This window comes from Eleutherodactylus coqui, chromosome 3, assembly GCF_035609145.1.
Source record: "Eleutherodactylus coqui strain aEleCoq1 chromosome 3, aEleCoq1.hap1, whole genome shotgun sequence".
NCBI lineage: Eukaryota > Metazoa > Chordata > Amphibia > Anura > Eleutherodactylidae > Eleutherodactylus > Eleutherodactylus coqui.
In genome coordinates, this window is record NC_089839.1 from 313,242,429 (window position 1) to 313,256,193 (window position 13,765).

General features: G+C 49.9%; 1 protein-coding gene across 5 annotated transcripts in view; it reads left to right on the top strand.

The window, feature by feature from the left end:
* The window catches only part of PTPRF (protein tyrosine phosphatase receptor type F), a 293,390-nt gene that overhangs the window by 237,054 nt on the left and 42,571 nt on the right, over nucleotides 1–13,765 (top strand). For all 5 annotated transcript variants that reach the window (XM_066597932.1, XM_066597931.1, XM_066597933.1 and 2 more), the window contains exon 6: nucleotides 8,345–8,455. In XM_066597932.1, coding sequence (XP_066454029.1) covers nucleotides 8,345–8,455 — 111 coding nt within the window. The remainder of the gene's footprint in view (nucleotides 1–8,344; nucleotides 8,456–13,765) is intronic.

Sequence of the window (13,765 nt, forward strand, 5' to 3'; positions counted from 1 at the left end):
GGTAGCGTCTAGTTGTGGTGGGCTCTCATCATGGGGGGGCCTCACTCATGGTAGCGTCTAGTTGTGGTGGGCTCTCATCATGGGGGGGCCTCACTCATGGTAGCGTCTAGTTGTGGTGGTGTCTGAGCTTGGCGGTTTTTAGTCTGTTATTTTCTGGCTCAATTTGAGCTTGAAAACTGTTACATTTTCAATAGTAAGTCCGCCCCTTTTGTGTTTGGTTGCCTTTTCATTTCAAGATCTCTGCTTGCTGTTGGTGAATCAAAATGCGACTGAAAATCCACTCTGATCTGTCTTGCTCACACAACTGATGAACTGTAACAATGTATCAGATTCATCTACCTGGAGACAGGACAGGAGGGAGATTTGCGCCGCGCGTTTCGCTCATAGCGGATTGCAGAATGTTTCATTATCCGATGATTGAGCGTTTCTCGCATCAGACCGGACAGGCTCTGTAATAAGATATAATCCTCATCTCATGAAGCTCTTTCTGGATGAACAGAACTTGGTCACCGGGGGAGAGACTAGAAATGGCGGTATTGTTTTTGCCGGGGCTTTCATTCCTGCTAGAAAAGCTTTGAAGTAATCAGGTTGCTTCTCCCCATTGTCTCCATATTACTGGCGGTGCCCGGCGCGGGCTGCAGGGCATCAGATGTCTGACGGACTCTGCGAATCAATGGAAAGGGCTTTGATATTCTGCTTTCTTCTTTGTCTTGTTTGTTTAACTCTCGGCATCCTGAAATAACACCCATCATCCCGCAGAACAATACCCGCCTGAATGTCAGACGGCGGCACAAGAGACCCCTGACCTTTACTACAAGCCGCCTGCTAATTCACACGCAGATACAGAATGTCTCCCTGCATCCGCATAAAGTGAGATTAATAACCCACCGGTTGAGATTTACTAGAGTGCTATTGCAAGCTGTTGCCAGCCACTGCAACCCCAGACCTTCTCTGGGAAGGTGTCAGGTTCAGGAGAATAACCGCTGTCCTCAAGACGTGGCGGAGCCCGTAAAGATGCATGATGTACGATAGAGCTGCAGCAACTATCAGCAGTTTGGGTTGCCGGATAAAGGGGAGTCATTATTTTACACCGCTCCTTCCTGGAGTGAAAGTGCACCAAATTTTGCAAATTCATCAGTCTGTCTAAAACTTTGATTCAAACTCCGCCGCTTTTTTCACCACTTTTGAAAAGAGTGAAACAGCAAAAAGTTTCCAATTTCTTGTGTAGCCCTTGATAAATCCCCTATGTGTCATGAACAGGTCAGTGAGGTGATGAGTCCTCCTTAAAGGTTGTTGGTGGCAAACACAAAGTCCCACCATTGGGTTAGAGGGCGCCCTGTTCAGAATGTCCCCCTAAAAAAAAAAAAAAACTACACCTATATTTTACTGATAGGCAGTCTGTTTGTATTGTGCTTGTGTAAAAAGCAGCAAGATAGCGGCGTACCCACACCAGTGAGTAAATATGGTACCAATAACAACCTCAGTACATAAGTACAGCACCAGAACCAAGCTCAAAGCAATAAAAGCAAAAGAACCAAGCTCAGTACATATACAATACCAAACCCAAGCTGATAACATAAATACAGTACCATAACCAAGCTCATTACATAGAAACAGCACCAGAACCAAGCCTATAAAAAAGACAGAACTAAAATGAAGTTCATAATGTAAACACAGCACCAGAACCAAGCCTGGTATATAAATACAGTACCTCCACCAGCGCATTACATAGCTGCCGCACCAAAACAAAGTTCATCTTATAGATACAGCACCAGAACCAAGCTCATAACCTAAATAGTGCAGCAGTACCAAATTCAGTGCACAAGTACAGCTCCCGAACCAACTTTAGATCATATAAACGTCCGCAGCACCAAGCTCAGTACACGAATCCTATATCCGCACGCGATATGATCCAGGAACATGGATCAGACGGTTCTTGAGGTTCGTGATCAGATATTAAAATATTTTTTTGTCTTCTGCTCTGGAGGGTGCCGTCTGTGTGGCATCTGGCCGCTCTTCTTCACATCTTCTCTTCGCCCTGAAATCTGACTGCAAATCAAAGCTTGATGAGATGACATATAAAATATTCTCATGCGTGGCCCGTGCTTAACCTTCACTGCGCCGGCGTCGCTCACAAACGACGGTTACGGTGACCCGAGACAGATGGAAATGCCAGGCGGCTGTCTGGACCCAAAGCAGATGAAGGGGTTTTATTAGACATTCAGTCATGACAGTCTGAGGCCTGAGAGTGCAAATACTGCGGGCCGGAGCGCTCGGCTTCATGTCGATCTGTGACTCCATTATACAATGTTGTGCTTAAATTGATGAGTGTCTATGCTACTAACTGCTGATGGGGCAAGAAACTCTGGGCCTCTGATATACATATACAGTACCAGGACCAAGCTCATAACATATATACAACATCAGAGCCAAGCTTATAACATATATACAGCATTAGGGCCAAGCTTATAACATATATACAGCATCAGGACCAACCCTCATATATATGCAGCACCAGGACCAAGATCATAACATACATACAGCACCAGGACCAAGCTCATAACATTATATATATTACCAAGACCATGCTCATAACATGTATATAGCACCAGAACCAAACTTATAACCTATATACAGCACAAGAACCAACCCTTATTATATATATATATGCAGCACCAGGACCAAGCTCATAACAATATATACAGCACCATGTAGATTTGCCATGCTGTGATATGAACTTCCCCATAGTGACCGGGTTCAGCTGCGCTTCCCATAAGACTGCTACAGGTGCTAATTAGGGCGAGAAACAACAGTTGTGTCTCATGACAACACAACGCCCATCAGATCGCGTTATTAATTGCAACCACAATAATGCAGCGACCTCTCAGATCAAAGCGCCCGAATGCCCGCTGTGCCCGCTGGTGGCGGCTGCAGATCGCCGCTGTGGTTTCTGCTGCAGGTGTGAATATTCCTGCAATAACACTCCTATGAAATACCCTTTCATGGCGCACAACCGCCGCGCCGACCCGCGAGTCATTAGATAATTACCAGATGCCACTAATCCTGTTATCAATGGCAGACGTCCAACCGGCGCCGCTCCTACCTGATGGGATGGGGGAGGGGGTAGATTGTCATTTTGGAGGTGCATGGGTTAAAATAAATGTGCGTTTGGATGGGATGCGCAGCACAGAGAATTGTGGGGGAATTTGGCTCATTTAATGAGAGGAAAGGCTCAATCGTATCGTCTCCATGACGACCGCATTTCATTCCCGTCCTCCTTGTGAGAGGAAGCGGCTGGAGAAAGTTTGCTGTTGCTTTGGCAGAGCTCAGTGCAAATATTGGCTCACCGCTGCCGAAAATCCCCGCCACCCTGTGTGCGACGTTAGCGTGCGCCGGCGGGAGAGGCGCCCATGACGACTGCTGACGTGGTTTTGGTTTTTGCACTAAATTACCTTTATTTCAGGTAAATGCAGCTGAATCTGTAGGAGGGTCACAAACTAAACCACTAACCGCCTGGTCTGCAGGGGGCTTATTAAAGACGCCGCGGCACGGAGTACACATGTGCAGCCTGCTGGGAGTAGTAGTCATGGTGGTCTGGGCCCAACCCCATATTGACCCTCCCATCCCTATCAGATAATCTGTTAGTAGCCACCGCTGACCCACAGAGAGAAGTAAGCAGATCCCACCGCGACCGTTCATCGCCGGCAGAGAACCTGTCCGAGGGCTCCATGCAACAGATTTTAGTCCTTTATTTTGCACCCGTCTGCGTCTGTATAAATGAATAAAGCCTCCGGGACGAGTACGGGTTCGCGCACACGGGCAATATTCCCTTGCGATTACAATATAGTCAGAACACATTCACTAGAGCGACTCTGCGCACGAGGGATTCTCCACTGGGCGGAGCTTAAAATATCGCCACCGATTCATGTAATATACAATGGCGCCTGCGCCACTGACAGGGCAAAATCTGTGTGCAGATCTGCGCCAAAAACCAAGCAGGACGCTGCGGCTCTTCAGGCGGTTTTTTGACCTGGAATTGACAGCTGATATTTCCGCCTTGTGAGCGCCGCCTTATTGGTCACATAGACTTCAATGGAGCGTCCAAAATCTGCAGCAACCACCACAGGTGTTACTGACGAACGCTGCAGATTCTGTACGTACAATTACAGCTAATCTGCCCGCAGTGATCGCCCCCGCAGGTCCGTCGTGTGATGCGTCCCGCGGGCAGGCGTTTTAGTAGGTATAGGCTTCAGAGTTGGGCAGCGGTGACTTCTCCCGGCCTTGCATGGCTCTCGCTTCAGCCAACCCCCTTTCCATGGCAATAACAAGACCCGCTCAGCCTTGGGGTCCATAGAAGACCTGGAGCCGGACCCTCCCTATCTTATATTGACATTTAGGAATATACCACGTGATCTTCCCAAGAGTCCAGGACGCCCGGTTACATGTGTGTGCTCCGCGCCAGGGTCTGGGATAAGCCTGACCCCACGTAACACCCCCAACCCTTCTTCTACTACCTCCTTGTACCTCCTTGTACTTTTTTCTAAGAACCTTTCTGAAATCTCTTGTGATAACCTCTGTATGGGCACCAGTGTCACGGAGAGATTACTACTCCTCTGTATGGGCACACGTGGCACAAGCGGCATGGAGCGATCACTCCTCTGTATGGACATGGGCCCCCAGCGGCATGGAGAGATCACTCCTCTGTATGGACACACGTGGCACAAGCGGCATGGAGAGATCACTCCTCCTCTGTATGGACACACGTGGCACAAGCGTCATGGAGAGATCACTCCTTCTCTGTATGGGCACACGTGGCACAAGCGGCATGGAGAGATCACTCCTTCTCTGTATGGGCACACGTGGCACAAGCAGCATGGAGAGATCACTCCTCCTCTGTACGGGCACACATGGCACCAGTGGCATGGAGAGATCACTCCTCCTCTGTATGGACACACATGGCACCAGCGGTATGGAGAGATCACTCCTCTGTATGGGCACACGTGGCACCAGCAGCATTTAGAGATCACTCCTCTGTATGTGCAGATGTGGCACCAGTGGCATGGAGAGATCACTCCTCTGTATGGGCACACATGGCACCAGCGGTATTGAGAGATCACTCCTCCCCTGTATGGGCACACATGGCACCAGTGGCATGGAGAGATCACTCCTCTGTGCACACGTGGCACCAGTGGCATGGAGATCATTCCTTTGTATGGGTACATGTGGCACCAGCGGCATGGAGAGATCACTCCTCTGTATGGGCACATGTGGCACCAGTGGCATGGAGAGGTCGCTCCTCCTCTGTATGGGCACACATGGCACCAGTGGCATGGAGAGATCACTCCTCTGTATGTGCACACGTGGCACCAGTGGCATGGAGATCATTCCTTTGTATGGGTACATGTGGCGCCAGCGGCATAGAGAGATCACTCCTCTGTATGGGGACACGTGGCACCAGCGGCATAGAGAGGTTGATCACTCCTCCTCTGTACGGGCACACGTGGCACCAGCAGCAGGGAGAGATCACTCCTCCTCCTGTGCCCGGGCACAGGTGGCGCTGACGGTATGCTCATGGAGACGTTAGTCAGTGCCCCCACCCTGTGTTATCTGTTGATGCCCCCGTATGCCCTCCTACTTATTACTAACAGCTTCTTTCTAATCTTATTTGCATTCACATTACCTCTCCAGGGGGTACGCCGATCAGAGGTAAGAATGCCGGGGTCTTCCTCACACGCCGCTCCCACCATCTTCACCTCATCGGAGGCTCATCCGTCTTCACATTAACAATCTTACATTCTTTGTTCTCTGTGTTCCACACGACTCGGCCGAGGAGCTGACAATCCGGCTGTACCCTTTTTATCAGTTTGCTCCCTTCAGTCTGGGGGGGGGGGGCACATATTATTACTGTATAATCCTTGCTAAGATAACTGATCAGACAGAATGGAGGCGACTCCACAGCTTTGCTGTTTGCCTGGGGGAGGACTGACGCTAGAGGTCCTCTGCCCTCCACAGCTGGGACTTGGGGGTCGCCCTTAGTCCCCCAACATAAGCTGCCTTCGGGCTACAGCCCACATTAGATATAAGTAGGACTGACTGGCAGTAAGCTGCAGCGGAGCGGCCCTTAAAGGGGTTGTCCCACTTCTAGCTGTTTTGATGCTGGCAGCGCTGTACATTGCGCAGCGACCCTCAGTCCTGTTTAAGTGAATGGGACTCAGCCTGCAGTACCAACCCAGGCCACTGCGCAATGTACGGTGCTGTCCGCTTCCTGCAGCAAAACAGCAGAAGTGGGACAGCCCCTTTAAGTGCCCCTCCAATGTTGTAAAACTTTTGTCAGTCTGCAGAATGCCCTACACTATGCAATGCAGAAGGCACCAATGGTTTGGGCCAGCAGCCGCTTCCTCACTGGTGCTCACAATCCACATTTACTCTGCAGTACTCCTGCTGACCTGAATACAGACTACCGTAAGAGAAAGCATCTGTATGCGGCTGTCCAAATCATTGGTGCCCATGAAGTGCCACCAAGAAGTAGGCCATACATGGTAAATGGTTCCAGACCTTGAGGGACACTTCATGGTGTCAGTAGGAGGCTCCTAAAGCCGCATATATTCAGATCAGATCTGTAAGATCACTGCTAGCCTCCTAACCTTCCTGATTTGTCCATTCAGTAAAAGGGTACAACCTCTGAAGATCCTCCGAGCCGCTCACTTGTCTTCATCATCCCTGTCGTCCCGTCCTAACCACTAACACCCCATCACATGCTTCAAGACATTGGAGCTTGTTCATGTGTTGCAATCATGGATGAACTTTGTGTATTTGTTGTTACAAGGTTAGTTCTGATATCCTCTCCTCCGGACTCTGCATTAGGAAGTTACTATAGATTATACACCACGACCGGAAAGTTATAGCTTTCAGGTCACCAACAGACATTGAGCTGTCAGAGTGCAGCTTGTAACGTGTCAGGTACCTCTAGATGGTGAGTTCTCCATAAGGGAGCCTCCAGGAGGGCAACAGAGGATATCCTCACGAATGTCATAGGAAGTGGCCGCCATCTTGCTTCTCTGCAGTAAAGACTGTCCCCCAAGTGAGACCCTCTAGTGAGGCGTGAGCTGCCCTGTTCCCACATACAGGGTCTGTCCGAGTTATATAAGGGGCTCTCACCAGAACCGCCATGCCATAGAATAACAAATCAGCTGTTACTCCCCTCTGCCTGATTCCCCCGCTCGTCCCCCTCCAGAGGGGGTCAGCTGTCTACAAACAAGCTGCTGCAGCCAATGACAGTGCTCAGCAATGATTGGCTGCAGCAGCAGGCAGCCTATAAACCAATGCAGTGCAGACCGCAGCCGGCGGCGGGCACCAGCTGCTCTGTTAGTCTCCAACATGGGCCCCCCCGCGAGAGGCACTTTATGTAACTCAGACGACCCCTTTGAAACAATCCTGCAGTTTTAAGACAAAATTCTGTCCCCGGACCCTAAGAGGGGGAGGCAATCACCTGCCGTCGTTCTTTGCAATCCCCCCAATCTGACGGTTTCAGGTCTAATTTTTAGCTGCAGAAGTTTTCCGACACAAACTTTAGACTACCTGATGGCCACAGTGCATTGCTGGTGTTGGACTACCAGCGCGCTGCACCTGGCCTCTCATTGGTTTATGTGATCCACACCAGCCAATCAGAGTGCAGCGCACAGTGTGCATTAAGTAGTTTGAAAATATCTGCAGCCATCTTGCAGCAATTGACCAAAATTGGGACCCGGACTGGCGGATCGGAGGGGCAGCGGAGAGGAACTGTGGGTGATATACCCCCTCGTGTCCTGGAAGTGGGTTTTGTCCCAAAGCCGGAGGGTCGCTTTAACCCGTGGATGCTGACTAGTAAGTGTGTGACACAATGTTGTCGCCGGCCCGCAGGGCATTTGCCAGCCTTATAATTAGGCTGAGCCTGGACTCCGGTAAACCTTTAGCACTCCCCGCCATCGCCGCGTTCGTCTAGATGTGCTACACAGAATTGACGGCAGCAAAGTGAGACTTCTCATCACTCAGGACCCAGACGGAGACTCCGAGGAGACTCCTCACATCTTCCCTCCGGGCCCTTCACACCCGCTGATAGGACTCTTGTCTGCACTTGGCACAGACTCCTCCAGACTAATTAAAGGCCTCGTTAACGCTTCTTGTCCCGTGTTCTTCTATTGAGGTTTCATGTGCCAAACGAGGAGCCTCAATCAGCAGTTCTGGTCCGGCAGGACGGTGGTTGGACAAGTAATTATGGAGCAGGAAGTGGTTTTCGCCACCAGAACGACGTTATGGAGTTTAACTTGTTCTTTTTTTCTCTCTCCTTTTTACGCTTTTTTCCCAGGAGCCCTGCAGATTGAAAACAGCGAGGAATCCGACCAGGGAAAGTACGAATGTGTGGCCACCAACAGTGCCGGAACACGCTACTCCGCGCCCGCTAACCTCTACGTGCGTGGTAAGAACTCCATCCCATTGGGGATCACCCAACCATGGACCGCTGCTAACCGTCATCTTTACAGGACTCCAGCACAGTTGCCAATGAGCCCCCTGTCCATCGGTGGTGGTCTCGGGTTTGTGCGTGACGGCGAGCTGTTGTATGTGATATGCTGCTGCTGATTGGTGTGGTTGGAGTGTAGCGGAGCGCTGCTCCGGGTCTGTTTGTAACTGTATTCTGTATAATGGAAACGTGTTTTGTCTGCGGTACGTCCATTGCAGAACCGTATCTTGTCATCATAGGCAGCAATGACTGGAGGGGGCGAGGGGTATATCACCTGCACTTAGTGGCAGATCAAGTAGGCTGTTACTTCCAGTGATGGTGATTACAGTGCTGTTACTTCCAGTGATGGTGATTACAGTGCAGCTACCTTTAGTGATCACAGGTGACATCTTCTCTGGTTGCTAACATTTTCATTGATGCCTCGGGTAATGTTCAGTTTTCTCTTTCTTCTCTATTTGGACCAGACCACCATGAAGACTTCTTCCAGCCTGTCTCTACACACTCTCCCAACCCTGCCACTACCTCAATAATCCTCTCAATGCCCCATAATAATAGTGCCCCTCCGTTGTGCCCCAAACAGTCTTAGTGCTCCCTTTTGAGACTCAAAATAATGTTGCCCGCACACAGCAATAATTCCCCCTCAGTGCCCACCACAATAAATAATGCCAGTAGTAGCTGTGCCCTCCTTTATTCCCCACACAGTAATGATTCTCCCCTTATACCCCCTCACAAGGTAATAAAGCCCACTTCATGCCCAGTAACAGTAATAACGCCCCTCTGCCCCCCCCCCCCCCCCCCCCCCCCTTGTTTCTGTTCCTCCAAGAAAAGTTTTGTTTTGGCAGCAAAAAAACCTAATTTAATGTTTTTTTTTTCTCTGCTATTGTGTTCATTGGGATTTCAACCCGTCTATATGTTTGCTTCTGTTCTTTTACCCGAACTAGTAGTGCCGCCCGCAGCGCCAGCCCTCTGGCCAAAAGAATGGAAACTAAACGAAAAGGAAGATTTCAAGGGTTTTTTATATTGCAGTCAATTAGAGACAGAAGGAAGTGGAAACGCTTCCGTCTGCTTTTGTTACGCCTTCCATTTAACGGCTTCGTCCAATTCAGCAGCGCTCAGAAGGGGAGGCTGCGCGACGGATCCACTGAGAACGGAAGAAACGGACAGGAATCGCTGAGCAGATCCAACAAGGAAAGGAAACGTTTCCATCTGTTCAACATTAATGGCGGAACATAAACGCGGGTGTGAACGGGCCCTCAGACGAATACGGTTGTCTCTGTTCACAGCCTCGTCCCAATGAAATAGTGCAGCATGTTGCGCTATTTCATACGAGAAAATACTGCAGAGCGTGACTTGAGCCGGACAGACCTCATTATACTCAATGCGATCCATCCGGTGCCATTCACTGCTTCATGAGACGGGTCTGCGGTTCTGTTTTCCTGTTCCCATGACTGAGCAGAAAAAACGGACACCCAAACGCAGATGACGTAGAGCGTTCTGCAATGGAAGGAAGTGTAATGGGTGATGTCGGAGTGAAGTGCTGTAGCCGCGGAGTAACCGCGCTGTGTGCGTGCGGATGGCTGTGTGCGACTGTCAGCAGAGGATGTTCGATGGCGGCCACGCTGACCTCCATGCTTCGTGTGACTTGTGCGTCCGTGCCGCGTACACATGCAGTTTTCTGTTTTTACTCTCTCTGTGTTTCTCCTTGTCTTTCTACTACCTCGTCATCCTCATCGCACCGCCATCCAATCAATCCTCCATCTCTCAGATCAGCGAGAAGGTTGGTCCCTTTCACTTCTTATCCAGATACAGATTGGCACGTCTGGTCCGACCCAGCCCCCGTGGGGGAGACGGCAGAGCCGGCTCCGCACAGAGCTCTCTCTTCTGCAGATCCCCCAGATCCCTCTTCCTGCTCTCCACCCTGTGATTCTGGTGCCTGCCTGTATGATGTGCCTGCCCGCTGACATGTGCATGCCCCCGTGCCCACTCCTGATGTTGCCCCCTTGTCCTTCCCCCGTCCACCGCTGCAGTTTGTTGCCGTTTCTGTTAGATGGTGAGATCTACCTTTGAGTCTCAGATACTTGCAGGACGCCGCGCTCATCTCTCATAACCATTCATTGTTTGCAGCTCTTCAGAACGGTAACTTCTTCTGTGATGCATCTCGCAATGTTTTAGGGTCCTCATTCACATTTCTGGAAGCAAGAGGCAAACGTCAGTGTAGATTTTGTATTATACGATAGGAAAGACAGGATGGGGCCGTAGAGCGAGGCTGCGGAAAGAGTCGTGACACTGTGTGTGGAGCAAGTAGGACCCAAAGGGTCTACAACATGTCTAATAGTGGCCTCCATGATGGCAGCAGCAAAACATATTTGGAAAATGAGTCACATCTGCACTGATATGACAGGTCCGGGTCCACGGGACCCCAAGCTGCAGAGTCCTGAGGACTCCCTCACTGCCAGCAGCTGGTGGATCCATGACCCCCCCTATAACTGTCCCAATGGCTCCGGCACGCTCCATCGCTGTCGTGGAAATAGACCCAACTGCTGTCCAGGAAGTAGGTCCGGAACTGCCCTCAGCCACGGAAACTGCGTCGCAGGTGAGAGAAGCAGACACTAGTCTTGTCCAGGCTGGGAAACCAGAACTTGTTTATTCAGAAGTGTCTCTTATGTGCATTGGAGATGGCAGTTGGGTAAAGGAAGGAATTCAAGTTCACTTCTAGCTCGGATACCTCCATGGCGCTGCAACACACTCCTCTGCAGATGCTGGTGCCGGCAGTATGGTAGCTCCCAGAGGTGGACCAGTCATGGTCATCCCCTTCTACCCAGGTGCTCACACGGAGACACGTCTGCTACACACAAGAGACCAATGCCCAACTGTGTCATACCAAGATGGCGTCATGCCCTTTTCTCGACTCTCTTTTTGAGCGCCCGCACAACCTCCTTACAAGTTAGTCTTAAAGTAACATGTAACTAACCAGAAAAAAACCATAAACCGAGACCCTCTTACACTTAGAAACATTTACATCTCATCTAATGGAAGAAGTAGTAATGCTCAGTGGTTAAGAGCACCCCCTTCATGTATGTTCTGTCACTCTTGCTAAGGCAGGACATCAATTTATCGTCGGATAGAGGTCCCTGAAATTAACGCACGTTGGTCCTGGTGAACTTTGTGTTCTAACTGCACTTGTATCATTGAGTAGCTTTTGCCCCAAAATGGTTAATATTGTGGTCAATAGAAGAATCGCACATTTGCCTTTGTAGAAATTCCATCAAGTTTCTTCTCAAAGTATATATTTTTCTTTCAGAATCGCCATCGTACGAGCACTTGCATCCATGTTGCTCCCTATGGCTGGTGCATGGAAATAAATAGAAGGGGCCCCATAAGCATCAGTATGGCGCCCCCTATACTGGTGATGGTTCATGCTGCCACACCTCAAGAAAAAAGGGCCGAACCTTGCTTCCCCCTTTCTCATCTCTTGAGGGACAGAAGGGCCCCGTTACCCTTAGGCCAGTTTTCTCCTTCATAGTTGGCTAATACTGGGATGCCGGACAGAGTTTTCGGCCTTTGCCAGTTCATGTGGTGGCTTGAACCAGGGTTTACGGTCTCTGAGCCGATAGAAGCCGCATGGGGCATATGAACTTGCTTTCATGGAATACAATTTTGGCACCTTTGCTAAAGTTGAGAGTATATTCCCCAACACGTGTCCCCTTTAGCATTTTACGGCAAGAGGCGGGGGTGGTCCCGGAGGGGCGGGGGTGGTCCCGGAGGGGCGGGGGTGGTCCCGGAGGGGCGGGGGTGGTCCCGGAGGGGCGGGGGTGGTCCCGGTGGGAGGAGGGTTAGTATCTGTTTGGCTGTGGTAATGACACGTACACTTTCTTTTAGCGGTGCTCCTGGAAGCTGCTCTGCTCATCCAGGCATTTAATTATTGCTTTGCGACTCTGCAAGGTCATATATTAAAGAGTTCTTTTATCTCGGCGCCGGCGATCGGCTCCTTTTCCCTCCCTCCCCTTCATGTTATTTTCATCTGAGAAATTTCCCTGAGTGAATGCAAATTGCAGAGTATGGCCGCCCCTTCTGATCCCCGGCGTGTGATCGTCTGAGCATCGAGGCCTCTGTGAAGCCACAGTCCAGTAATGACATACAGTTCCCGTCATCTATCCGGCGCACCAAATCATTGATCCTAAATATTGCCAGCAGGAAATTGGCTAACGACTGACGACTGCACAAGTAGTCCAAAGTTTTCGGATTGGCTACTGTCATTCATGCCTTGTCCTAAATAATAAACTGCATATACTGCACTGCTAGGCGATCCACCAATATTTTGCTTGTCCAAAAAACAGCTTACCGCACCAGAACAGCTCAGTTAATAAATTCTGTACCAGAACCAAGCTTAGTACGTAAATACAGCATCAGAACCAAGAGCATATCATAAATGCAGCACCTAACCAAACTCACATTAATACAGCATCAGAACAGCTCAGCGAATCAATATAGTACCGGAACCAAGCTCATAACATGAATACAGTGCCAGAACCAAGCTTGTATATGCTGCACCAAATCCATGCTCATAAATACAGCTCCGGAACCAATCTCAGTACATAAATACAATACCAGAATCAAACTCAGTAGATAAATACAGTAGCAGATGTGACCGTGTTGCAGGTGCGCCAATTGGCCTATAGCAGCACCTCAGAACATCAGAGGGGTGGAGCCAGAGCCAGGAGGAGGATGATTCATCTAGCTCTACAAGACATTGCCACATAGAGGAAGATCATCATCTGGCTGGGTGGACCTAAGGAGAGCGATCACCTTCATCCTACAAGCTGGTGGACAGCGCCCTGCCACTCGTGTCGCACCTAGCCAATTACAGCTGTAGTAACCGGTAGACCATTGGCAACAATCAACCCGATGAGTGTGAAAACTGCTTGAAGCTGATGTCTGCAACACCGCCAGAGCACAAACCCTAATTTTCTGATGGCTTTATAATTTAGATGCGGAGAGAATTCAATTTGAGGCTTATTTCAATGCAAAATGAAGAGTCATCTGTCATTGTTCTCACTAATATACGAGCGGCTGAAGGAGACAGACGATGGCTATTTACTGCGTCGCTTTAGAGGATTGGCGCGGTGTCTAGCATACACATTACAGGAGGAAGGGGAGGAGAGGCAGTAAGATGTCCGATGATGAAGTCTGTGAGCATCTCTTCTAATATCCAGGATTAACAGAAGAGAAGCCCGCACTCCGGAATCTTGGGTTTACTCCTGACCTCCT